At 41.6% G+C, this 27,803-nt stretch overlaps 3 protein-coding genes across 5 annotated transcripts in view; all 3 read left to right on the forward strand.

The window, feature by feature from the left end:
• Window positions 1-2,561, forward strand: part of TRIOBP (TRIO and F-actin binding protein) — a 44,590-nt gene extending 42,029 nt beyond the window's left edge. The window contains exons 13-14 of the mRNA XM_063309051.1: window positions 930-1,083; window positions 1,827-2,561. Of these exons, the coding sequence (XP_063165121.1) occupies window positions 930-1,083; window positions 1,827-1,831 (159 nt within the window). The 3' untranslated portion in view covers window positions 1,832-2,561. The remainder of the gene's footprint in view (window positions 1-929; window positions 1,084-1,826) is intronic.
• Window positions 2,562-7,994: 5,433 nt separating this feature from the next.
• Window positions 7,995-10,442, forward strand: LOC134500688 (histone H1.0). The gene has a single exon (XM_063308020.1). It carries the CDS (start codon window positions 8,479-8,481, stop codon window positions 9,055-9,057), a length of 579 nt encoding a protein of 192 aa, XP_063164090.1. The 5' UTR covers window positions 7,995-8,478; the 3' UTR covers window positions 9,058-10,442.
• A 4,809-nt stretch (window positions 10,443-15,251) lies between these two features.
• Window positions 15,252-26,915, forward strand: GCAT (glycine C-acetyltransferase). Of its 3 annotated transcripts, none has more exons than XM_063309401.1 (9): window positions 15,252-15,464; window positions 17,424-17,554; window positions 18,683-18,784; window positions 19,470-19,616; window positions 19,739-19,893; window positions 21,536-21,618; window positions 22,930-23,101; window positions 24,095-24,216; window positions 25,988-26,915. In XM_063309401.1, exons 1-9 carry the CDS (start codon window positions 15,266-15,268, stop codon window positions 26,053-26,055), a joined length of 1,179 nt encoding a protein of 392 aa, XP_063165471.1. In that variant the 5' UTR covers window positions 15,252-15,265; the 3' UTR covers window positions 26,056-26,915. The 3 variants fall into 3 exon arrangements, with proteins under 3 accessions (XP_063165471.1, XP_063165469.1, XP_063165472.1); XM_063309399.1 differs by having other exon boundaries at window positions 26,010-26,915; XM_063309402.1 differs by lacking the exon at window positions 25,988-26,915 and adding an exon at window positions 25,482-25,564.
• Window positions 26,916-27,803: the final 888 nt, after the last annotated feature.

A 27,803-nucleotide genomic window follows, 5' to 3' on the forward strand; every position in this document is an offset into this window, starting at 1 on the left:
TTTTTGAGGATCTCTTCAAATCCCTGACTTTCTCAGTCATCCTTTTCATCTCAATTTACTCATTCTTTTTTTTTTTTTGGCAATTTAATTCTCATTCATTACATTTAATACATTTCTTTCATACTAGCCACTCACTTTAGTATTCAGGACATATTCTTATCTCTTTGTTCTAATTTTACCACATTTCACTGCATTCAACTTTTATGTTTCTCTCCTGATATATCCAGCTGTAACTTTCATAAAACAAGGTGGGCAAAAGCATGCTCTCATAAGCAGCTATTGTCTTTTGATAAACATTCACTCCTCACAATAGACCTACCCACTATTTCTCTAGAAGCATTTGCACATCTTAAAATTTCTCCATCCGATTTCCCATCTCTAATAAAAGTTCTACCATGATGTACAATTCATGTTTGCTCTTCTTTTTGCTATTTATGTACTGCTTGCAGACATTTACTCCATTTTTCCTGTTACCCACAACTCCCTTTGTGTTTGATACATTAATTTTCAGTTACATACTCTCTGATGCATGACACAATCTAACATTCACTTCAAATCATTCAAGTTCTCAGCCAACAGAGCATCATCTGCATACATGTACATCCATGTCCAGTATTCCTCTAACATAAATAATAAAATAAGTCCATAAATATGTTAAACAACCAGGGAGATATCAAACATCCTTGTCTTACTCCCCATTCAGTACTGAACTATCTGCTAAGCATTTAATTTATTCTTACATATGCTTTGCCACAATCAAATACCACTGTTACTACATTCAGCAACAAACCTTCAACACAAAAGATTCCATAATTTGAGCCTGTTATATAATCAATAATATGCTCTTCACGTCAGAAGATGCCTTTGTCTTCCATTTATATCCTTGTTTTCCATTCTTTCTGGACAACGGTACTTCCTTCCCCATGCAGGACAAGAAGTTTGCCTCAGAAAAATACCAGGATATCTATGTGGAGCTGAATCACATCAAGCAACGGTCAGAACGAGAGATTGAACAGTTGAAGGAACATCTGCGCCTGGCCATTGCAGCCCTAGAAGAGAAAGAGATGCTGCACAACAGTATTGGTAAAAGACCAGCACACTTGCATTAAAGACATATGTTGTATAAAGTGGAGCTAGCCAAGCTGCAAAGGCAGAAGGCATTTGGGAGTCTGTTTCTCCAGCAGCTGAGATGCCACTTGCATTGGATATCTCACTGGTTGCTGGGCAGTGCTCAAAATCTTTCTCCCTACCACCGCCGCCTCTTCTCTCTCCACTTCTGTGGGATGCCAGAGGAGAAATGTATAAACGAACTGCTTGTAGAAAGCTCCATGAAATCAGGCTGAAAGCCACAAGTTATTCCCCATTACTGTATAGGTCTGGGCCAGCTCAGGTTCATTCTGCATCTAAAATAAGTTTATAAGCCAGGGCTGTTAAAGCTACAGTATATAAATTGCCATCTCCAAGACACTCTAAACCAGCCTATCTCAACCTTTTGACCCTGGAGGGACCCTTGAAATACTTTTCAGGCCTCGGGGAACCCCTGCACATTCAGGCTCAAATTTAGGCCAGAAGTTACAAAATTATTATACTTACCTCTTTAATGTGAAGTTGCCTGAATTTAAAATAATTTTTTAAATAAATCATGATCTCCCAGGGAACCCCTAGTGACCTCTTGTGGAACCCTGGTAGAGAGACCCTGATCTAAATGATTTAGATTCCCATCTTCCATCATTCTTAGCATGACCACAAGTCCCAATACATAAGAAGGACATACTTTTTGAGCATAATTCAATTTTCTTAATTCTGCTTCTTTCTTTGTTCCATAGGTTAGTTACCTTTCTATGCACCACTTCGGAGAATAAAGCACCGTTCCCCTCCAGGAACACATGGCGATCCTCTATCATAATAGCCATCACATGTGCCTGCATAACTTGGCCATGTTTTGGACTGGATCCTACTACTAGCACCTTTTGGGGACATTATACATGAAAATAAATTTTATATTTTGGTGGGTGGAGTGGGGTGGGGATATGTTTTAAAATCTTATACTTAAGTTTCCCCAGCAGTTAACCACAAAGGCGGACCAGATTTTTCTCCCTAAAGTTCCTTTAGACCTAATTGTTCCTTCTCCCAAATATTTAGCTGTATTTACAATAAAGGTGTCTATCTGCTTCCAATTTTCTTCAAGTGGAGAGGCAAAATCACACACCCCTCAACTTCAGGATGTACAGTGTTGCTTCACAGCAGTCCATGTTTCAGATGTGCTGTGCTGAAAGAATGTTGTATCAGTTACTTTGTCAATGGAACTGGTTTGTCCAAAGACCATGCAGAGTTTATGTTTAGAATCTATGAGTAGCAATTTGAAGATTTTTTTTAAAATGTTGATTAAATGTCTTTGCATCCCGTTGTAAATTCAATCTTCATCCCCAAAACTTGTGTTCAACTATTGTGTTCTAATGGGGAGAAATTTCACTGCTGATGTTGCCAGAGCCAAACAATGAAGGCGACTGATTTTCTTTATTTCGGCAGAGTTAACTTAATAAAATCCTTGACTATAGAAATTTGTGGTTTTTGCTTGGCAGCAGAAGGTATACATGTTGAACCATTTTGCATTCCCAAAAGGTTGGTGCCTCCTGTTCTCATATTATCATTATTGGCACTTAGTGCTCTTTGGAGGTTCAAAGCACTTTCTCTGATTTATCTTGTCATCTTAGAACCCTTTAAGGCAAAAATGGGGGGAAAGCTGCATTTATCATTTGGATGACTTGCAGTACATCAGCAAATATTTGACTCCCAATTGTTTAACAATAGCAACAAGAAAACTTTTCCACTCCTAAATTCATTGGTTATAATCTATGCTTTGCAAATGTAGTTTTGCATTTTGTAATTTGGCTGTAGTTGATAGACTGAAGTCCTAAAAAAAAAAAGTAACTATGCAATCTATCCATGCTTGCTGCATGATAGATAAATCAGTAATGTTCCTACTAATTTGGACTATTTCAGTAAGTGGTAGCACCAAGTTGAACTTGGCTGGCTCAGAAGCTAAGCAAGGTTTGGCCTATTTAGTAGTTGGATGGGATGTTACCAGGAAATCCCAGGATGGCAGATTAGACTGGAAGATCAAAAAACCACTCCAAGAGAAAACAATAACAAACCACTTCTCTACTGTTGCCAAGAACACTACATGGGCATGTCATAAAGTCATGATTGAGTCTCTAATTATCCCTTAAGTAGGAATGCAACTACATATTTACAGCAGTTACAATGTCCAAGTGTGATCCTTTTTTTTTTTTTAGTGCCTTCGAGTCAGTGTTGATTCCTGGCAACTGCCTGGACTAGTCCCTGCAATTTTCTTGGCAAGATTTTCAGAAATGGTTGGTCATTGCCTCCTTCCTAGGGCTGAGAAAGAGTGACAGGCCCAAGGTCATCCAGCTGGCTTCGTGCCCAAGACGGGACTAGATCCTTCTAGATTATTTTGATGGTTTGAATGACTCATTCACCAACTGCTTAAGATGTCATTAGCACTAGCTGCTAGTGAGAAGTACCAGTATAACATGCCAAGGAGACCACACAATGAATTAGGGTTGGACTGATTTGATTCTCTCCTGCCACAGACTATATTTGCACTGAGCCATCATTTGCTGAATAAATCATAATGGTTAGGTTCACCTATTTATATAATACCAAATTCAGCAAAATGTGTTTTTTCATGACAATTCTCCTGCAAGGTGAACAGGCAAGATGTAGAGATTGACCCCAAATCACGCAGTTTTGGGGTCTGAATGGGAACTTAGTTACTTGAGTTTATTTCTCTGTGCCTACTCTATGCTAACCACTCTACCACAGTGGCATACCACATCTGAACCCAAAGGTTATCTGCAAGCTGTTTAAAGTATGCAGATAAAGATTCTACTCTCCTGCAAATCTGTTACCAAAATGTATAATGTATAAGTGTTTTGAACTTTGTTAAAATGCTGTTATCAGTAGTAAATACTCTGATACTAAAAATATGAACGACATTCTTACCCTCTTTTAGATATCCTTCCACCTACAATTTGCCTCTTTTTAAAAAAAAAAAATCACACTCTACATTTAGTACAATCATTGTATTAACTATATTACACAAGGTCAAACTTCTGAATTAAAAAAAATTAGCAAAGACCTTCATACTGCCATTTTATCATGCAATTTAATTAGGTGACCCACAATTAGTCTCCCTTTCCTATCTAAAACAAAGACAACCAATTTTTAACACGCATGGCTTCATCCAAAGTTTTTCATAAGATACCCAGTTGCAGTAACTTAACAAATACTGCTTGTATTTATCAGCTGTTTTCATACACACAGGCACTGCCCTTCTATCATAATTCTGGCATGTCAGGCTTCTCATTCACAAGACATGCCAAAATGATACGCCCAGTTTAAAAAAATAAGATAGCAGTTTGAGCTATATTGTAATTTTATTTGTAAGAAAAATAGACGTTTATTTCACAACTACTAAGTCCTCTAAAAACAATGACCTTGACTGAACCAAGAGGAGAATATAGTTAGCATTATAAATACTGGAGCCCAGCTGGAGAAGACTTTACATGTACTTCATTAGTCAAAAACTAATCCCACGGACTGGATTCGTAGAACCCACTGGCTGAAAGGCGGTTGTGCAATCAGGATGTCCTAACACAGCCATGAAAAAGCTGCTGTAGCGGAAGATACGACACTAGCAAATTATATTTGTAAGAGATGGTTGGGTTTTAAAAAGCTAAAAGTCACCTTAAGGAAATCCTAGTAAAAGTCGTCATCCGTCCGTCTGCAAATCGTCATTTTCGTTTCCCTCACACACAGCCCGCAAAGAGCCGCGTATGCGTCCCCTAACCCGGCCATTCCTTCATTCTCCCATTCATTTTGTATGCCGTCCCCCACAATGCCTTTCTAAAGCAGCGGATGGGGTCCCTAAAGGATGACGCCGAGATTAAAGTCAAATTCTCTAGTAAAGCACCCAGGAAGCGAACGGCACGTGCGCTCAGAACTCATCTCTGGCTTCACTAAGGGAAACAAAGGAAAGGGGGGCTGGCCTCTTTTGGGCGATGCGTGTAAATAATCTGTGGTGAAGAGGAAGTGTGAGTGTTTGACATCCATAAGCATTTGGCTGTCGCTGTCAGAGGCGAATTGCAGGGAGGAGTAACCTTCCTATTTATTCGTTTGTTCCAATGTTGGGGCTGTCCAGTACAGTAGAGGCAAGCCTTCCTTCACCGACTACATTTCCCACAAAACATTGCTCGCGCATTCTACGGTGGCCTTTAGCGACGAAAGCCAGGTTATTTTGACTGATTCCCCTCCCTCTGTAAGAATTAATCAGCTGATTGATGAGAGCTCTTCAAAGCAGCTATTGCTATTGTCAACAGAGAACTGTCAACGGGCTCACGTCCCATGGGGCTGCTTTATCGCTGGCCCTTATCGCAATCCTTTTCAATTCTTCACTAAATACTTAGCTCATAGAAAACTACTTTCCTGAGAACTTGGCTCGTGACACACACTAAGGAAGCAAAATCCCACTTTATAATTTCAATGAATTAAACATGATTTACAATATTAACTGTCGGGAAAACATTTATTAGAATTTTATGTAACGTTTTTGTACCTTATGTGAACCCCGTAATTAACCTTCGATCCCACCGATTAATTTTCTACACCTCCTGCCGTTTACAATCCTGGAGTATGGGGAAATTTGAAATTACATTTACTTTACTGGCGTAATCTTTTCCCCTATTAACGTTTCTCGCAGTTTTCGCATAACAAGTCAAGGGGAAAGGCAGCTTTGAAAGAAAAGTTTTACACGAGCGTGTATCCTCTCCCCATAATTTTTTTCCCCAACTCTCCCAATTAAAAGTAGCCTGGATATAAAAAATAATCATTTTGAATAATGACTAGGATACCGAGATAGTGATAAAGGGTAGAAATTAATGAGCCTGGATCAGTTGGCAAATCATTTGGCAACACAGTAAGATTAGCGAACCCAATCTTCATCCGCGGTGCTCAAGTCAAAACAATTGAATCGAGATAGACGGGCCGGGGGCTGGGGCTGGGGCTGAGACCAAGGCCCTTCCCCATCCCTCTGCGGTCATCATCTTACTCGGAAGTCATCGAATAACCTCGGGAGTTAGAGATAGTAGAACAACTTCCCAAACCGCAGCTGCCTTGTGGCTTAACTCAATTCTTCTACGTCTCCCCACGCCCGCCCCCACGCCCTGACATTACACGGGGGTCTTCACTTTCTCCAAGTCGACGAACGCCTGCCTGCCTGCCCCCTTCCTTTTTGTGTTTAAAGAGTCTAAGGAAGCCACCCAAGAGAAAAGACGCAGCATTGCAAAGGTGCTGACGTTTTATAATTCACATTCTACTGCTGCCATACAACTGCATCTCATGGTTCTGCTTAAAAAAACAAACAGACACATTGTTAACTCGATTTTTGGAACTGAGCAGCGACGGGGTATCCTGGAAGTGGGGAGAGGTGCTGATGTACCTGGAAGTATGTTTTTTTGATGGTATTCTCCGTGTTGCTAGGATGCCAGTTCGATCTTATTATTCCCTTTTTAAAAAAGTATTCTAGAGGTGTGCTTTTTTTTTTTTTTACTTTTCCTCCCGAGTTTTTCCGATACCACAAGCCGACACTTTGCAGCTCCGAGTCTTTCAGGTTGCAGCCACGACGCTTTTCATTAATATCTTTATTAACAACAACAACAACAACAACACTCCTAAGAAGGGAGCTGGGGGGAAAAAACAACCTCAGTTCCTCCAGCAAGATGGCGATTGCACGTACATATAGTCTTCCAACAGTTAAGCCCTCCGCCAGGGTTGGCAAATTAGGGTTAATTCATTTAGGGAAACGGCTCTTCAAGCCCCTGCCGCCTCTTACCCCCTTCCCTCCTCGGGAACTTACGTTGAGAAAGTGTTTAAGTAAGGGGAGAGGCTCCACCTTGAAAAGCTCAGAAACAAAACAGCCCGTGTAAATCTCCACAGCCTTTTAGTGGGGGACAAAACCATCCGGGGGGCGGGGGACGCGAAGGCAAGTGCAGCCTAGGAAGCGATGAGGAGTGGGGTCCTAGATAAGTCGGCAGTGAGGTACTTAGGCTATGGGGGTGTTGTGTCCCCCTCCCTCTCTCTCATGTGGACAGACTTATTATTTGGATCCCATTGCAGCCAATGAAGTACGTTTGGGGGTAACGGGGGGCGAGTGAAGGAAGACCCCATTCTGCCCCTCTCCGCCCGAAGTCAGAGGGAAGGTCCAGCTGTGTCCCCAAGCTAGATGCCCCCAACTCCAAGCAGGGGGCTGCCAGGTAGCCCTTGGGGGAGGGGACGGCTGCAAACTTCCCATCTAACAAAAAGGAAAGTTTTCTCAGCGCTAGGGCTTGGGGAGGGGGCGGCTGGAGGACGGGACCCACGGCCTAGGGGCGAGGGTCCCCCCAGAGACACCCCCAACCCGGGGGGAGCCGCTCCCCCCACCCTTCCCGGCCAGGTCTTAGCTAAGCCTCGGCTGGCTCGGGGCTCCCTGTGTTAGTTGGGGTCTGCTCCAGGGCGCCCCGCGCGGCTCTTGGGGCTCTTGGAGTGCCGGAACGGGGCTTTCCCATCGGCCCAGGGGTGCCCCTTGCTTGTCGCCTTCCCGCTTGCCCGGGCTCCCCTCGGCTGCTTCGCTAGGGGGGAGCAAAGGGGAAATGTCGAGGCGCCCCACTCGCACCCAGCGCCGTTTGGGGCGCCCTGAAGCGGCGGAGGACGGCTGCAGAGGGAGCCGGCCGCGGGGACCAAGAGCTCAAGGACCGGAGCAGCCGGCGGCAGTGGTGCGGAACCCAGGAGCCACGGGGAGAAGCGGGAAAAAGCCGCTTTAGGCAGCGGAAGAAACACAGATGTCGGCGGCGCGGCGCCATTCGGGGCCTGAACAGGCAGCCAGCAACCCTGTCCTCACCGCGGTCCGCGCCTGAGCGCTAAATACCCGGATGCGCCGGCTGCTGCCTAGAGAGCCAGACACAGAGCAAGAAGCGGAGGCAGGGCGCAGCAGAAGCTGTCAGAAGAGGTGGGGAATTGAGTCCCAGAGAGGGAGAAGGCACGCACGAGCTGAGGTTGGGCACAAAGCAGTCCCCGAGCCCAAGAGCGGACACCTGCTTCCCGAAAAGATTGGTGAGGCAGAAGGGCCTTAAGCAAGAGCTCCTTCTCAGGAGGGGGCATTCCCCAAGAAGACTGTCCTGACCACGCCCTGCCATCAGCTGCCTGGAAAGCCTGTAAGACGGTGGCATCCTCCCTGGGCATTAGAAAAAGACTCTGCAAGGGAACCTGTTGGCAAAAGTTCAGTACATCTCAGCAAGATCCTCTGCACCACGCAGGCTGCTGGGAAGGAGTCCCACGTGTCTAGAGGGAGTTTAGGACCAGCCCTGAGACCGGTGGCTTAGACAGCAGACCTCTCCTTCTGAAGGGAAACTGCACAGCGGCATGACTGAAAACTCGACTGCGGCCCCTGCTGCCAAACCCAAGCGGGCCAAGGCGGCCAAGAAGTCCACAGACCACCCCAAGTACTCCGACATGATTGTGGCCGCCATCCAGGCTGAAAAGAGCCGGGCTGGTTCCTCGCGCCAGTCGATCCAGAAATACATCAAGAGCCACTACAAGGTAGGAGAGAATGCCGATTCCCAAATCAAGCTGTCCATCAAGAGGCTGGTCACAACAGGTGTCTTGAAGCAGACCAAGGGGGTCGGGGCGTCGGGTTCCTTCCGCCTGGCCAAGAGTGACGAACCCAAGAAGGCTCCGGTCAAGAAGGCCAAAAAGGAGGTCAAGAAGGCCGCAACGCCCAAGAAAGCTGCTAAGCCCAAGAAAGCTGCTGCCAAGTCCCCGGCCAAAAAGCCCAAGCCTGCCGCGAAGAAAGCCAAAAAGAAGCCAGCGCCCGCTCCAAAGAAAGCCAAGAAGCCAAAGACTGTCAAGGCCAAGCCTGTGAAGGCCTCCAAGCCTAAGAAGGCAAAAGCCTCCAAGCCCAAAGCAAAGTCCAGCGCAAAGAAGTCAGCCAAGAAAAAGTGAGGGGCGAGTTTGGGACCTTCTTTCTTGGACCTTCTTCTTGACCTCTCCTCTGTAAATAGACTCCTTCTTTATTCTCTACTCATTTCTATTGCAGCTTTATAAAGACTGAACGGTTCTTGCCCTGTACTTTAAAAACCCATTCATCTGGAAAGCTACATTTGGGGTTTGGTTTGGTTTTTTCTATTGTGATTTGAAAGAGACTTTTATGTCATTCTTCTGTTTCCCTTCTCTATTAAGGTATGCAGCACTTGTGTTCTGAGCATGAGGGAAGATTAATGAGGGACATTCTTAATGTTCTTGTTTCTGGAGGAGGATTTGAGAGGTATTTGATGAAGGAGGGGATGTGCTGGGGGCCTTCCTTAACTGGATCTCCTCAACTAGATAGACCCACAACCGATTGCTGTAACTGGCTTTTAAGCAAAACACAACTTTGGTTTTTCATGGATGAATAGGCTTCCAATTTAGCAAATACGGGGATGGTTGTTTCCAGGGCCACAACTAGGGTCTGTGTCACCCGGGGCAAACATGGATTCCACACCCATTTTGGCGCCCCCCCCCCAGCACTCATTTTGGCGCCCCCCCCAGCACGGCGCCCGGGGCACATGCCCCAGTTGCCCTCCCCCTAATTGTGGCCCTGGTTGTTTCTTTCTAGACCTAGTGAAGGCTGGATTGGTCGAGGTTAATAAGCTTTCCACTGACTTCATTGTTTCAGAGGGGGACTGTGCTATTTGCAGGGAAGATTGAAATGGGGTCAGTGAAAAATCCTGCAAATATTTGAATCTCTCCCTATTAATATTCGTATATGCTGGCAACATTGGAGTAAAGAAAGTGAAGATGTTAATTCTGTTCTTCAAAAGAGAATAGAAATAGTTAGGAGGGTGGTGTGTGCATGGATTCTGACTGCCATCTGGTTCTGGCAATTTCAAGAGAGGTGTTGCAAAAGCTATCTATTGCCTGCTGTTGGAATCTGGATGCTTCCCAACTCTGCAGTGTCTGCCACCTAAAATTAAAACTTTTGTATAAGGAGTATAGTCTACAGGATTCCCCCCCCCTTCACTTTTTAATTATGTGTCTTTTGACTTGGTAAGGGAGAAAGAACAAATGTAGGGGATAATAGATAACACAAATGTAGCCAATATTGAATCTAGGAAGCTGTATACAATTATTGCTAAGGTTTGGAGTGTTTTCCCCCAGAGGGGAATGTAAAACATAATTTTAAGTACTCCAGTTTAAAAAAAAATTAGGTATGCTTATGTTTAAACAAAAGCAAATTCTTATAGGATTGATATATGTTCATTTTACTTTGTATGTGTAATTTTGTGCCAGGAAGATTTAGCTGTCTTTGTAATTTTAGGGTTTAAAATAAAATTTAAAACCGACTAACATTCTAGTTATTCTTCATTTACATTATTTTGATATACAGTTATGTAAAAATAATTGTTTTATAAAATTGCAGATTGAGGTATATATCCTCAACACCAGACAGATCAAGAGCATTATTCTTGATTAAATATATAAACTTGAAAGGAAAAAGGGACAGCTGTCCGGTAGTTAAAACAAAGCATTCAGAAAAAATGTTGTGCCAAAACCTAGCTTTCTCCATTCTGGTGCTCTCCAGATAACTTCTTGGACACTGAGTTTCCATCAAACATACCTGGAAAGCATGAATTTGGGAAAGCTTTACTATAATTATATATAGTAATTATGGTAGAGAATGAAGGATCTGGATATTTGACAGGTTGGAAAAGGGAAGTTTTCATCATAGAAAAATCAATATAACTTGGCCACCAGATGTCAGCCTAACAAGACATAATCTCATTTTACTATGAAAATGTGTTATACGGTAAAAATCACCAATCTGCTATTTAGTTCCTTGTCTAAACCCTATGTGAACTATAGACCAAATCACATTTATATTGCATACTTGTATGTGTGGATCTCACAGTTGTCTGCTACAATGTTGAAAACTGCTACATACTATCATATAGGTTGGAAACACATTTGCCATTAAAATCATCAGTTGGTCCTACAAGTAGGCCTTAACAGTGCCTGGTTTGGAACTAGTAACAGTGGATAGATAGGAACAACTTGGATAGAATATTTGGAATTTATGGAATGCAGAGAGTACTTTCACAGAACAAATGCATTTGTTCCTCCTAGAATATCCATGCAGATGTGTCTTTACAAAGATAAACAATTAACATTTGTATGACCTGTTTAAGATCAAAATTCCAAATGAAAAATTCCTGTGCAGGGATCCTTACTTTGTAGCAGAATCTTCACAATGGCTCATGCATCTAGCCATAAGATTAATATAAAATAAAGGGAAATAGAGAAGGGAAACTGGATGGAGGTATGCATCTGTATCACTTTCTATATAGTACTGCAGAGCATAGCTGAAGATATGCATTTGTCATTTGTCCTGTGATGCAATTGGGGAATGTGCATCCACAATCACTGTTTTAAGCCAGCTTGCTTGGCTGCTAGCTGCACATTGCCTGCACCCACCATACATTGCTGTAAATACATATCTCTGAAGTCAGCCAAAGTCTCCAGGCTGGAACAAGTCTGTTACTGAAACACAAAGTAAACAAAATACATTTTGAAAATAGGGCCTAATGTTCTAATATTCTCTGGCTTTGAAGAAAGCGAACAACCAACCCTGGTGTTTCCAGTTTGAAAAAAAAGCACGAAAAAACCTGTGAACATAGAATAGGAACAGCTGTCACTCTTGTTTTAGCTGAAATATAAACAGTAAAAACCTGAGCAAGTTTGGCGTGAATGTACATCCTGGATAGTGGCAGAAGATCAGATGAAGTGATGACTTAGTGTAAAAGAAATAAAGTCCTGTAAACTAGTAGTTGTAAAAACAGATGATCAAAGATAACACAGTTTTGGCAAATCTCATTTTTTTCCCCAAGATTTGCATTTTCACCCACAAATCCAGCTAAATATGTTCACTTCACTTTAAGCAATCCTAGTGAATGTCAAGATAATGTTATTGGTGTTACCAAGTTAGTAAATGTATTTTAATTACAAAATGTTCTACATCTCCTTTTCAGCTACTTTCTAGGATGTTCTCCTCATATACACACATTCTCCAAGCAGAATAAAAATATTCAACATATATAAACAACATACTAAAGCAGAACAGATCTAAAAGGGTAGCAGAAAACCATCTGTAAATATTACACAGAGGAGCAAAATAATCCTGGCATGTGGCTCAATGCTTTCGAACCTCATTTGATGACTGTCGACACTTTCTTGCATCCCTTACTAACTGGGCATTTCAGTTTCAAAATTTTTGAACCTATGTGATAGTGGAGAACCAGATGTTCATATAGCTCAAAAATGTACATTTTTCCAAATTTATGCAGGCAAATCTTTAGTAATTTAAGGCAAGAAAATAAGCTGTAAACTGTAATGATTGCCTATCCTAACAGACTCAGACTCAGAAGCAGGAGCTTAAGAATATCTGGTTTATTAAAGAATAGTATGCAAATACAGAGAAAGCTGAGAATGAGCAAAAGCACGCCAAATACAAACTAAAAACCCTCGGTACAAACATAATCCCTCCCCTCGCCCAACTGTTTCAAATTCCCCAAGCCCAGGTGCTGGTAATGAGTTCTGCTGATGTCCTGGGAAGAAAACCTTGAACACAGTATATAACCCAAACACATTCCATTCCCCTGAACACAGATAACAAACCCAGAAGAAGGAGTTCACAGCCCCCTCTTAGACAGAACACGCATCAGCAACTTAGCTTGACATGCGAAACGTTATGATGTACAATGCACATTGAAATGGTGAACATGACATAAACAATTTTTATGAGACCTACTTCACTGCCTGATCTACAATTTTGCTTTAATAATGCATTGATATAGGCACTTGTTTTGTATGATATAGATATGTTGCTTTTTTCCCCTCATTCCTACTTACATTCTCTGATCTTCTCTGCCTGACAGCTTTCTGCAGGGGGTTTACAGCCAACCCAAAACACAAAGGAAAAATATGAAATGTAACAATGACAAAAGTAGAAAAACAAAAATCAGATCTGGGTACACAAACCTACAGCAGTTGAAAAGAATTTGGCCTTTGCCAGGGAGTTGTTTGGATTTCACATACTATTGCAAATCTCAAACGCCAGGCAGGTTTATACAGGAGAGGCAGTCCTTCAAATAATTTGATCCTAAACCACTATAATTGTATAGATCATAACAAGCACTTTGAATGATCCCCAGAAATGACTCAGGAGTCAATATACTAAATGCTTCAGTAATATGGGAATGCTTCCTAAAACTGGGCAGGGTCAACCAATATGTGGTGCTGCCTGAGGCAAATGTTTATTCCTAATCCATCCCATATTTCTTTTGCAGAAGGCTTTCAGTTGAATATTACTTCAGCACTGGCAACAGGATAGCATTTTTCATGTCCTATCTTAGAGCGAAGAACCATGCTGAGACAGTATCTTGGTCTCTAGTGTTTATTGTCCTACTCTAGTAGACAAAAAATCGTGAGAAACCCACACAGATAAACCCAAAACTCAAGGCAGGTCTGCTCTGAGTTTCTTTGAAGGAAAGTTCAAAGCCCCTAAACTACGCATGCGCTTTTCCCTCTGGATAGGGGCCCCCTCCTGCTCACCATCGGTACTCATGACATTTCAGCATACAAACAAGACTTTTTGAATTTGGAAACAGAGGTTTCCTGGTCTGAAATGAGAGCAGGATAGGTGTATCAGGGAAGGTCATTCTACAAGACAAGAGGAGAAGTCATTCTGCAGGAGAAGTTCCCCTCCAATTTCTACCTTCCTTATCTTACTCAGCAGAATATCACATTAAGATCCCTGGGTGTGGATCAATTGCTATGGTAGTCCCAGAGAATGTTTGGATCCTAACTGGGTATGCGTTAAAGGAAAGCACCAGCAATTTGAACTGATCCTGCCTCCTGACTTCTATTAATAATTTATATATGTGAACTGACTGTAGCTCCCAAACTGACTTCAAGGCAGCCCCACAGGGAAAAGCTGATAGTAATCTAACCATGAAACCTAGCTAAACATCTTAGACTTTTCTATTTTGGAAATTGGCAGGGTAGTTTTATCTGATAAAGGCATTTGCCTGTCAGGAGAAGTACTGAGGCTTCAGTGAGAAAATGGAGCACCCCAAACCCCAATGCTTCTGAGTAGAGTAAAAAAGGTTGAATACCAGCAGTGAGAAGTATCAGCATATTCTCCATTTGATCTCCTTTGAGAAATGCAGGTTGAGCAGAGACAAAGGTTAACTCTCTGCCAGGCTACCAGGTAGATTCATTATGTCACGTTCCATCTCCAGAAGTGCTCAGTAGCTTCACAAGGCACTGCTTCTGTTCCCTTAACAAGCCACATACAAGTAACCACATGTTGGTTTAGCCTGTTGTGTTAACTAAGCAAAAATGAGCTTCTCTTTTTCATAAATTTTGATTACATTAACCTTTGCTGAGGGGAGGGGTGGGGAAGGGAATAGCATCCTTCAGAACTATCCTTATTATTCCATATTAACCATTTTCAGAAGTCTCCATTGGCTTCCTAGCCAGCCATTCCCATAAGCCAGTGTTTCTTAAGTGTGGTCCCAGGATCCCTGGGGGGGTTCCCAAGACCCTCTCAGGGGTCCTCGAAATCAAAATTATTTGCCAGCCTATGTTGAAAAATAATACAGTATTAAAATCCCATCAAACAATCGTGACTAATGCATCCATTTTTTTACTACAGTAAATATCAATAAATATAACCCATACAAACAAAACCTCTTTTGGGGTCCTCCATAAACGTGGGAAGGGGTCCTGAGAGAAAGAAGCTTAAGAAACACTGCCCTAAACAAATGGAAAATTGCATGACAAACTCGATCAACTGAGAAAGTTAATTTTAAGCAAGCTTTCAGGCTTCTTTTTACTCTTTCCTGTTAGGCCTGCCGTATTAGTTCCAACAACCCATTCCGCTCCTTACCAATTTCAGTTCAATTTCAGCTCCGCTTAGAGAGTCAGAATATCGTTCGTTCTAAGTTTTTCTCTGTCTCCTTAAATAAACTCTGCTGCTAATCGGTGCTGCTGGAGGGAGAAGCCGTTTCTGTTCTCTGATTGGCTACTCGGTCTACACCTCGTTTTTACGTGATGCCCACGTGTCTCCAGTTTAGCTGCCGCTTTTGTGTGAGTGGCGCTCGCCTTCGGAGAGATGTTGTGCGGCCAGTTGTTTCGGTCCCAGCTGGTTCTGAGGCGATGCAGCCCCTCGCGGGCGCAGTCTGCTTTGGCCCAGCTTACGCACCTGCTGGAGGGCGAGCTGGAGGGCATCCACGGGGCGGGGACCTGGAAGAGCGAGCGGGTGATAACGTCAAAGCAAGGCCCGCATATCACCGTGGAAGGCAGCCGAGGAGGTAAGCCGCGCTGCCGCGTGCAGTAAATTGGGAAGGAGAGGCGAAGCTTTGCGGGGGAAAAAAATAGAGGAAGTTATTTGGCTGTAGTTTCAGGAAGGCGTGATCCTCTTTCTTGTTGACCTAATGCATTTGATAAGCAGAATTCAGATGTATCATCCGTTAGTGGCGTTGGTAGAAACAGATCAAGTTTAAGAGTTAAAATTTAGGTTACTTTTCTCTTGCATAGGACTCAATTCCTGCTGACTTTGCAGAAACAACCATGTCTTTTTATTTTTATTTATTATTAAATTTATACACTGCCTATCTCACTATAAAGTGATTTTTTTGGGGGGGAACCATGCACTAGAGATCTTTCTAACATAGAAAGGTTCAAACTGAACCCTTCTTATACATCCATTGGGGTATCCAGTAGTCTTGAAAAATAATACTTTGTTAAATTAAATTCATCTTAAGGTCAAGTGATACTGATTTGACAGTTTTAAAAACCCTAGCCCATTGATTTGTTACAACAAAATCTTCTAACCTATTATTGGAAGCTATCTGCAAATTACCCATATTTTTCAGTAGCACCTTTTAATTGTAGATAAAAATTAGCTCTAGGATTAGAACTTTTTCTAATGATATTAATAGTTTAGAAACTCAGATGCATCTAATGCTTCTGGCTCAAACAATACTGTCAAGAGATTTTTTTTCATCAAATATATTACCATGAGAAGTCTCACATAGTTAGAATTGTTTTCACAAAACATCAAAAGTTTTGAAAAACTGGTTAACAATAAACCACTCTAAAATGTTAATGCTTCTTCCCCATGTATTCCATAAAAACGGTTTGTGCCCAATCTTAAAGATTGGATTGTCCCATATGTACCATTTTTTACACATTACGTTATGCTTGCTTATTTCAAACCACATTTATCATTTTAGTCCCTACTTCTCCCATTTAGAGACAACATTTTTAACTCTTTACTGTTTCTTTTTGTTTAACCATCTAAATAATTTGACATGCACTGCATCATTTAAAAATAATTTAAAAAGAAGTGGTACTTAAGATTTTGCTGAACTGGGGACCAGTGCACAGGTTACATGCTTCTGAGTGAGAATTATCCTGGTGCATAAATGTTCCTGCCACCTCCATGGCTAACTCCTTCCCCACCACAAACACATTTTCATAAGCTGAGAATGTTGTGATAGGTAGGGAGAGTGAAGATGGGGGCAGAATTTTAAGGGCTGTGCTTAACTTTTTTGAGTGGGGCCATATCATATTTGGACAAGAGTGGGTTTGGGTAGATATGGGGATTCTGTTTTTTAACATTGATACCTTTTGTTAGGGCATTATACTTCAGTTTTCATCTACTTCCCAGATTAATGGACAGCACAGGTTCTTGCCATTTCTTTCAGCCCATCAGAGCCAAAAGAGGTTCCAAGCCAACAAAAAGGGGATTCAAATGTGAAGCCCTGGAACCTCAAGTTAGCCACCCCTGGAGTAGATTAATATAACTTAACTTTGATCTTGCTGTTCCCATGACTACTCTCGCATTTATATCCATAGCTCCGACTCTCTGCATTACTATCCATACAAAGGTTCGCTCTCCCATATTTGCTAGTGTAAACAAAAGCCTTTTTAGTAAGCTGGTAAGCCTTGTCTGCATACATATTCAGGTATTTTTTTAAAAAAAATTGATATCGAAACCTGCAATTATTGAGAAAGTCCTGTAGGGTAATGTTATTCAGTTATAATGGTCTATCTTCAAATGTTCAAATGACAAAATGATATCTGCTAGATGTCCTGACAAGCCGAAGCTGATTAGGTTAAGTGGACAAAAAAACCTCGTGGCATAAAGCAAAATTGTATATATCTACAATCTAAGGGAGAAATATAGAATTATTTAAGAAGATGCACAAGGCTGGACTACCTATGCCTGGTTCACTTCTTCCTGTTACTACTTGTCATTTTTGCAGATATCCTGAATTTCTGTGCCAACAATTACCTTGGACTTTCTAGTCATCCAGAAGTTATCCGTGCTGGACTTGATGCTCTGGGGAAGTATGGAGCTGGTCTCAGTTCTGTCCGCTTCATCTGCGGAACGCAAGTAGGAAGGAGTAGGAATGTGGAACTGTGTAAAAGCTACCCTTTCATTCTTCATTTAATAACACCTTATTATATTTCAGGGCAAACATTTGAAAAGTTGATTTTCTTTAGCAATTGCCCTGGGGACAGTTTTTCAGAGTTAAAGCTATTATTTTCACAAACAGGGCTAAGTTACGTTGTATTATTTCTTAGGGCTGTTTAGCACTTCAGTTTGAAGGCAGAAAGGTGCTTTGGAGCATGTGGGGTGCTCACATAGTGGTATTTGCAACTTCTTGAAAAAGCTGCATCTTTTCTTGCACTTCTCTCCAGCTGCAGCACAATCCCAGGAAAAGACACATTTGGCTTAAGGAATTCCAGACAGATGTCACATACATGCCTCTGCAGGCTCTGAATCATTTTTTTGCCTTTAAATCCAAAGCAGTGCACAGCCCCAACATTTATTATGGAATGCTATAATACCATACCAAAGTACTGAACTTTGGGGACGGGGAAAGAGAAAAGCATGAAAAATTACCATTACTAGCACATTTCTGATGCTAGCTTTAGGAGCCTAAGGCTCATAAAGATTTGAGTTTCTCAGGATTCTATTACGCACCTGTTACCCAGTTCTGATTTTGTGTTTCCTCATATATTAGGTCTCTCTAAAGCTACTTTGATCTATCCTGGTGGAATAATAGTTACTGTACCTGCAGTTATTTGGATATTTCTGAAAAGAATACAGAATTTAAACTAATACCACCCTTCCATTCAGATTTGACTGCGTAGATAATGTTTGGTGCTGGGCCAGAAGCTGCTTTCTGTGTGGAGAGTGATAAGTTATTCCTGGATGTATTAAAATGAGTTGGATATAATGTTTGAAGTATAGACCTATTAGATAATAAATAACATCATTTCTCAAGCTAGTGCTCTCAGATGTGCTGGGTTGTTTATGGTCTAGTACTACCTATGACTCTTATCATCGTACTTTGTGCAACAAAATGTGATGGAAGCAAACCATGGTTTATCAATGTGTGAATGCACTATGGTTATATCCTCAAAAATATGGATGTAGATTTTGCAACCTGCATGGATAACAGTGATAATTGTAGCCACTTATGTTGGGTTTTTTGTCTACTTTCTAACTGTTTAGAATATACATAAGGATCTAGAGGAGAAGATTGCTCGTTTCCATCAAAGAGAAGATGCCATTCTCTATATCAGCTGCTTTGATGCCAATGCTGGGATCTTTGAGGTTGTTATCTTTATGTAAATAGGAGACTGACGGAGTGGTGCTGGGTTACCCATCACAATCCCAAATTACTGCAACTTTGCAGTAATTTATAAATGATTTGCTGTACTAGTAGTTCTGTTGTAAATAACGAAGGTTCTGATCCTTTAACCACCAAATTATTCTGGCACAGTGATTACAGTAGACTCATCACATTAAACTGTAATATGATTTGATCTGGTTTAGTGTATTGTGTGAACCCAGCCAAATGTAGTTTATTTAATAAGTCATGGTTAAAGCATGGCTTAGTGTGGTATAGGAACCAGGCCTGTGTGTGCCTATAGTTCTATGCACATATATTCTAGAAACTTGTATATGGAAATAGACATAGGGGTATAGAGCAAAAAATATAAACGAAGATGTCAGAGGGAAATAAATGTTTAAGTAAAGAGCCTGTTATAATGACATGTATGCAAAATAAACATACCAACATTCCAAACAACAACAATTGATAATAACTTAGCATTGTTAGAATGTTTGTTAATTCCCATCTGTGATGAACTAATGTCAGGGGACTCTGTAATTTAATATTTGGGGTAGTTTGTAGACTAGCCAGAATGACATTTTCTGGGAGATATGAGTCCGTCATGCTAAATGGAGCAACTAGTTGCTTTCGATAACTATTCTGTTTGTTTTCTGGTATTTACAGGCACTTCTGACACCGGAAGATGCAGTACTGTCAGATGAACTGAACCATGCCTCCATCATTGATGGCATCCGTCTTTGTAAAGCCAATAAGTATCGTTACAAACATATGGATATGCAGGATCTGGAAGTCAAGCTGCAGGACGCACAGGTTAGTAGCTGCACTGCTCCTAGATTGTTCAGTAGTACAAATCTAAAAAAAATAAATAAATTCTCAGGTTCTTTGACTAGCCAGAGTCCCCTGCCTATACTATGTCACCCCGTTTTGTGCAGAAATACCGTCTACGGATGGTGGCTACTGATGGTGCTTTTTCCATGGATGGTGACATTGCCCCCTTAAAGGAAATCTGTAGCCTCGCTCAGAAGTACAAAGCCTTTGTTTTTGTCGATGAATGTCATGCCACTGGATTTCTTGGGCCTAATGGCAGGTAAGAAACGGCTATTCTTTTTACCTCTTTTTTCTGGTGGAAAGGATTTTAGAAAAGCAGTTATAGTGACTGCATTTGTTGAGAATAGCTAGTTAAAATTTGTTGCTGTGTTGCTTTTTGTCAAAAAGGCATGTAATTTTTTTTTACATATACAGCAGTGTGTTTGTATACACAGCCTGCTTTCTGAATTCTCACATCAAATTATCCATGATTTGTTAAATAAACCATGATGCATGAAGTAATGCAATGCATTATGCAACCCATGATTTCCAGTCCACAATTGTTGGGTTCACACAACAAGCTAAGTCAAGATCAAATAAAACACGGTATGATTTAGTCCTTGGTTAATGACTGCCTTGTTTAGTGACCATTCGAATGTCCAATGGCAATGAAAAAGTAGGTTACAACCAGTCCTCAAACTTACAGTGGTCATAGCGTCCCCACAGTCCCGTGATGGCAATTTGGGCGCTTTTGGGTGCATTTACAACGGTCGCAATGTCCCACAGTCACATGATCGCTACTTGCGACCTTCACAGCCAGCTTCCGACAAGCAAGAGGCTGCAAGTCATGGTTAATGACTGTGGGTGATTCGTTTAACAATTGCAGTGGAACTGATGTAAGTCAGGTATGGTCATGTGATGTTTCACTTAACCTTTTATTTGTGCATATGTTACCCCTTGTGCATAGGTCAGTTGTTTCTCAGACTGTGTTTCTGGGAATTCTTTTGAGATGATCACGAATGGCAGATCAAATTGAATTATCCATTCATTTGTATCCGACCCTTGGTGATTCCGTAAGCCAGCTCTCTTCATGATTTCATGAATGGCAGATAAGCATTCTTAAAACTGTACTGATCTTCTACGGTGCAAGCGCTGTTGGGAAATAAGCACATTTTAGATTATATACTCACCTTGGGGTGTACAGTATTCAGATCCAAAGTGGGCAAGGGTGCTTCAGATCTAGCACAGGTACCCTCTTTCTACTCCTTTAAAGAGCAGTGGATAAGTAGAGAGGGGACTCCTGTGCTGGTTCTGAAGCTCCCTTGTTCACTCTGGATCTGATTGCTGATTGCTATCAGACTTCGTTAGTCCCTCTTTTCAGATAGATTCTTTGGAATATACCCCTCAATCCTTTCTAATGCATAAGAGCTTCCTTAATAGCAGAGAAGACTCCTGAACAGCATGCTTGTTTGAAGGGTTCTCTGCATGCAGGAAGTCAAGCCTATTCTGTAATGGCTTATTATGGTCTTTGTACAGAAACATGTGAAAGACGATTCTAGATCTGTTTTGGACAAAGTCTTCTCAAGGGAGACTTAAAAAGCAAGAACATACAAAAATGTTTGTGTTATGACAGTTCTAGAATAGTTTTCCCCAACCTGATGCCCTCCAGATGTATCGGACTGCAGCTTTCCATCATCCAAGTCCTGATGCCAAGTTGGAGGAAACTCTAATAATGACTTGTATTCATTAGAATTTACAGGTTTTCCTTTTCAGACTAGATAGTTGTTTGTATCCTTCCGTTCTGGAAATGACAAATGAAAGGGCAAGGCTACATGGAGTAAGTGAGTGTTAGCATGCTGGTTTTAGGGTGTTGTTACTTTGACCTGAATTGCCTAGGCTGTTAAGGTTTTTTCTCCCTGCAGGGGCACTGATGAGCTTTTGGGAGTGATGGATCAAGTAACTATAATCAACTCAACACTTGGAAAGGCCCTTGGTGGAGCAGCAGGTGCCAGTTCCAGCTAGTGGTTTTAAAATATAGTTTCTAACCCTTGTAAACTTGGAGGAAAGGCAGGGCAATTTAAATTCTATTTTAGCTTACTAATTTATGCCTTGCTTTATACCCCAAGCAGTTTTGCAGATCTTTCTTGCTCCTATCTTGGAAATAAGTTTGAAGGAGAGGATGGGTTTATGGTCTTGTGCTACAGCCAGAGATACTAGCTTTGTCTACTCCAATCTGGTGCTCTCCAGATGTGTTGGATACCAATTTCCATTATTCCTTGCCAGAATTGTAGGGTCCATGTTGGGGAAGGCTGGGCAGGACAGTGAAGTTTGCATAAAAAAGGGCAATTTAAGAGAATGATTGAGGTATCAATTCATGCCTGTCCAGACATAGTAGTATAGTCCATTTCTTGGTCACCTGTAGCTCCTGGACATGTATCAAGCCAGGCTAATTGATCCAGCAGCACCACACAAACCTCTTTAGAAAGGGGGAAAGCATTTTGGATGAGTTTTATCTTCTCATATTTAAGTTCCTTCACATTGTTTTTCTCCATTCTAACTAGGGGGCCCCAAACCCTTTCACTGAACCCTTTCAAAAGGAAATTCTAGCCAAGTCTCCAACCATCTAACTCTCTAAATTCTACCTCTGGCAGTAGTGTATGGCCATTAGATAAATTTGGGTTGCCTTCAGGCCACATTCAGTCAACCAGGCCCATTTTTTGACGTTTCTGGAGTCCCTCACCATTGCCCTGCTGAAATTTAGGAGCAAACCTCCAAATAACAGCACAATTTTCTTCAGGTCAGCGGTAAAGGAGTAGTAGCAAGAGTATTAAGCCACTGATAGGAACAACCACCCTATTTTAATTAAAAGAAAAGATTCAAGCTTCAACCCAACCTTTTTTATCTTTCTTATCTTTAGGTCTCAGCCCCTAGCCATACAAAAGTATAGTTGCTGATCACAAAAATATTGTTCTAGCTGTCCTTAAAGAAAGCAAAATATTTGATTGTCAGTGTTTGCCACTAACTTACTCTTCCTGCATCTAGTGCGCGTTTCTTTCAAAGTGAAGTGAAGAACATGGGTATTCTTTTTGCCAATTACTGTACTTCCTCTTTCTGCACAAATGTATGAACCATCAAGAGGAGCACAGACCACCAGTCATGCATGATAGCCCATTGGAATCTTCAACCTTCACTGTCGGCACTATAAAAAGAGCAAAGAGACCCTGTGCTGGGTTCTTGGAAGGCTCATTGGGGATTACTGGTTGGTGGATTGCAAACTTTGTGGGCCTGTAATAGAATTTTTTTTTTCTCTTTGTAGGTGGCTATACAACTGGTCCTAGAGCAGTAGTGGATCTTCTGCGCCAACGTTCTCGCCCCTACCTCTTTTCCAACAGCTTGCCTCCTGCTGTTGTGGGCTGTGCCTCCAAAGCTCTGGACCTACTCATGGAGAGCAATGCCATTGCACAGTCCATGGCTGCCAAGACTTCACAGTAAGGGAGAATATTTATATTATGCCTTTCATGCTAATAATAGGTTCTACATGGAAAGAGGGACTGGTTCACCTATTGAACTAAAGTATTGGTTGCGTAACTGTTATTTGAATAAACCTATATTTGCACAGCATACTAAATTATAAACTATGGTTTACAAACCATAAACTCAGCATGCTAAGCCAAAACTAAACAAATTTTATAATATCTTAGCATGACGCAAGAATCTAGAAACACATTCTACAGCTTAACAAATCAGCAGTCCTTACTCTGCAAGGATTCCCTTTAGCAATGCATTTCTTAGCAATTGAACCTAAGCATGCTTTGTGATAAGAATGGGAGAAAGAGGCTTACCAGCCTGAACTGAGAAGTTTATATATATTCTTCCTGAAGGTGCCATACTGTGTTGAGCCTGCACATCCAATGCAGGCAGCCTGCTTGCTGCTGCTCCTGTGCCTCTTCCATTTCTTGCAGGATGGCATCTAGTGATATGAAATCAGCAATCTGCAGTTTGGAGTAATTGTGCCTTCATTAGGTTGCAAAAGAGTTTTGGGTCCTCTTATAGTTAATTGTGAGATGGGGAAGGGACTGCAGCCAGTCTTCTGTGTGTGAGCATGGGGGAAGAGAGAGAACAGGAGCTGTCTGACTTTGTTTAATGAGGTGCCTATGTGCATGCTTCACCAAAGTATTGTTCCTTTGCAAACAATGGTGGGAAGGAGAAGAAGAGAAGCTGGAACTGGTTGGTGGAGCCAGTTGCTGTCTAATTGAATAAACCATGCTTAGATCCTATTCTGTTTTGGGAGGAGGAAGTCCCTTGTACCACACGTATTCTCAGTGGTTCTGCTGTTTGTTATATAACCATTGGCACCTATCATCTGAATTCTCTTTGTTAGGAAGTTATGTTTTCTGCTACCAGAAAGACTGAATTACTGATGCCAGGCTTATGCATTTAGCATAAAATAGATCAAATGACGACTTTCCTCTGACTTGCAGGTTCCGAAGTAAGATGGCAGCAGCTGGATTTACGATTTCAGGCAATAATCATCCTATTTGCCCTGTGATGTTGGGTGATGCCCGGTTAGCTTCAGTGATGGCTGATGATATGCTAAAAAGAGGTAAATGTTTTGGAGTAGTAGGAGGCTCACATAATCTGATGTGATGTTTTGCCCTTGGGTATTGGTTTCGGTACCAATTAAGTCATAGGAATGCTTAAAGTTGTTACCCTATACCTGGTACCCTTTAAATATTCTACCTTTATAGACATCATGGGCAGTAATAATCCATAACTTCTAGAGGGCTTCTGATTTGTGACAGCTGGTTTAAAATCTTAGAACAGTGAGAAAAAATCCACTTGCATCCTTCTCTGTTGAAGGCCATCAGAGTTGGAACTAGTGCTCCCCTGTTCCATCCCAATTTACTCTTTAACAGAAGATAGGTAAATGAGGAGAACATCCTGGCAGTTTTCAAGTAGAAGAAGCATCTGAGCTAATTCCAGCTTCTGAGAATGATTTGTTAAACCATTCCATTTTCGCAAATGAAACTGAAATTCCTTTGTCATAGAATCATGGAACTGTCAAGTTGAAAGATTACCACAGGGATTATCTAGTTCAACCCTCCAGGAAAACCAATTAAACCATCCTCAAGAAGGCTTCTTCTTAAAAGCCTTCTCAGATGGAGAATCCATAACCTCTCTAGGTAGACTGTTCCACTCTTGCACAGATCTTACCATCAGCTTATGTTTAAGTGAAATCTAGGTAGCTGCAACTTATATCCATTATTCCTGGCCCTAGTATCTGTGGAGTGGAAAACAGTTCCTGACCAACTTCCTTATGGCACCCTTTTGGGTACCAGAATAGTGATATTACATACTTGAGCACTGATATCTTCCCTCAGACTTCTCCAAACTGAACATTTAGAGTCCCTTCAGCCTGTCTTCATAGGCATGTTCTCAGATCCCAGTATCATCTGGGTTGCCATCCTCTGAACTCTCTCTAACTCAGCACGCTGGCTGGGGAATTCTGGGAGTTGAAGTCCACACATCTTAAAGTTGCTAATGTTGAGAAATATTGTCCTAGAGTCATCGCTAAGACATTGTATGGTACTGGAAGCCCAAGTGCTTTACAGCCGCTAATTTGGCATTTGCCTTCACCTTGGGTTGATGGGTCATAAAGAGGCAGTGAAGTTAAAATTTCAGATCTATAAGTGATATGCATCCACATCTGACTTCGAGTGCTATGAAATTCCCTTTCCTGTTAGCCACTTCTTGCTTCTGTTCCTTGTCTTCTCTCTTCCTTAAGCCATCTACTCTTCCATGAGCATCTTCTTTTTCTGTTCATTCTTTTGCATTCTTTAGAACTTTAGAACTGCTCCTTCTAATTAGACTAGGAAAGATTCTGGCCTGAAACCTGGAGTGCCACTGCCAGTTGAAGCAGAGAATGCCAGGTAAGATGTACCAGTGGTCTGCTTCAGAAGCTTCCTAGGTCCACCCTAGCACCTTTTGCCTATTTTCTGCCTACCATTGAAAGAAAATCAGCCAAACCCTAGCCAAATTGTCAAATTCCCTTCCATGACAGAAATACTGTATATAGTGCAGACTGCTTAATTCTGTGATTTAAACATTCCATGCCAGCGCACCAGTGTAATCCTTCGGTGCGAGAGTTCTACCATCACTTTGCAGTGCAGATTAGTGCCGTAGAATCTTTGCTGGGGTGGTTAGGCAAGTGCCTAACTGTATGTTATGCTATCCATACTTTATTTATTTTATTAACTGCATTTCAATATTGAGACCTCTCTGAGCAACTTACAGAATAAAGTTTAAGGCCATAAACCATGCAAATAATAAACTAAAGAAAATGAAAGCCAACACAAAGCAAAACCTAATGGCAGCACCCTTTTTCTCACCCAACAGGCATCTATGTCATTGGCTTCAGCTATCCTGTAGTGCCCAAGGGTAAAGCCCGTATCCGAGTACAGATCTCAGCTGTTCACAGTGAAGAGGATATTGATCGATGTGTGGAGGCCTTTACTGAAGTGGGTCGTAAACATGGAGCCTTGCCTTAAATGGCTGCTGGAAATGAATGGTGCCTTTCTGCAACTAAAGCCAACTGATGCAGCTTTGCTACCAAATAACTCCTTAGCATTGCCAGTGACAAGGAGTGTGGGAATTATAATTCCAAATACCCCCGTTTGCCTGCTTCTCTTATATGGACTATTTTGCAGTGGTTCCAATGATGTAATGTTAGTTGAAGGCTTATGTTTTTAAGAACTGCAGTCCACTACTATGCTAGAAGATTAATAATGATTCCTTCTTCCATGGTTGAAGGGAATCAGAGCCTAGCTAAGACAAAGGAATTGGCTGCATAGAATACCATGTTCTGATATGGGCCCTAAGGTCATGCCATTGTGGCTCCATTTTACCCCATTGTTGCAGAACTCAAGCTAGAGCAGAGTTTCTCAATCTTGGCTGCTTTACGCTGTGTGGACTTCAACTCCCAGAATTCCCCAGCCAGCATGGGGAATTCTGGGAGCTGAAGTCCACACAGCGTAAAGCAGCTAAGGTTGAGAAACACTGAGCTAGAGGAAGGAGAGGGAGGGGATGACTTTTTCCTTTTCTTGCACAAATTTCTCTTTGTGGAAGCAGTTTCTTCAGACTGAACACTAGAGGGCATGTTTGTAACTCTTGCATCGGGGACCCCAAGGTAGCAGAACATACCTACATTGCACTAGTTCATTGCTTTTCATTATGAAATCCCTTCATTTTGATATATTCATTGCCCTTACAATGTACCAAAAATACTAACAGTTCAAACGATTATATGGTTCTCTGTATTGTAATAGCCTGCTTTGCATAAATACTGAATTAGAAGTGGGAAGTGGGGTGGGAAATAGGATGTGATATTGCAGATGGGACAAACGACCTAGAGTGCAGGCATGCTTGAAATGGGGTGAGGCCAAATTTGACTTTGCTGCTCTCCCGTGCATATATGATTACCATATCTGGCCTTTAACAATCTGGACAGCCACTAGATAGCAGCAAAGAGACATAGTACTCCAGCTCTTGGCTCCAATCTAGTGACTGTCTGGATTTGTGTAGCCTGGATATTGAAGCCCTACTAGCACAATCCACTGTTAACATTAAGAAATAAAGAGGTAGGGTTCCGTTCTGCAAAATCAGATTGGCATAATTTCAAGGATTCAAAGATACATCTTAAAGCACTGCAGTTTGTTTTTCGTTTTAAAACAGTGTTGACCCCTCTCTAAATTAGCGTAAACCGAAACTGTTTTTCTATCTTAGTGAAAATAAAATCTCTTCCTATCTCATGCTACCTATGGGGACTGTGACAAAAGGTGAGCCAGTTGTATTTGACTGAAACCATTCATTCTGTGTTATCAATGAATTACATGAGGTACCTTTGTGAAACATGTGGGAAAGGCAGGTCGTATGTGCCTTTCCTATTTCTCACAAGTCTCCTGCAATGATTATTATTTCCACTCAAGACATTTCCCAGTGATACCTCTTGGATTTTGTTGTCCTGAGCAACAGTGCGCTGAATAGGAAAGAAGCAGGTGTGAAAGTGTTTTTCCTTAATCCTCTCCATTATGGCAATCTTCCAGTTCATAGTGTGTTAACTGAGTAGGGGTGGACAAGGATAGAGGAAATGAACACTTTAAAAATATGATACTCACATATAGTTTGTCAGTG

This window comes from Candoia aspera, chromosome 7, assembly GCF_035149785.1.
Source record: "Candoia aspera isolate rCanAsp1 chromosome 7, rCanAsp1.hap2, whole genome shotgun sequence".
NCBI classification, from domain to species: Eukaryota; Metazoa; Chordata; class Lepidosauria; order Squamata; family Boidae; genus Candoia; species Candoia aspera.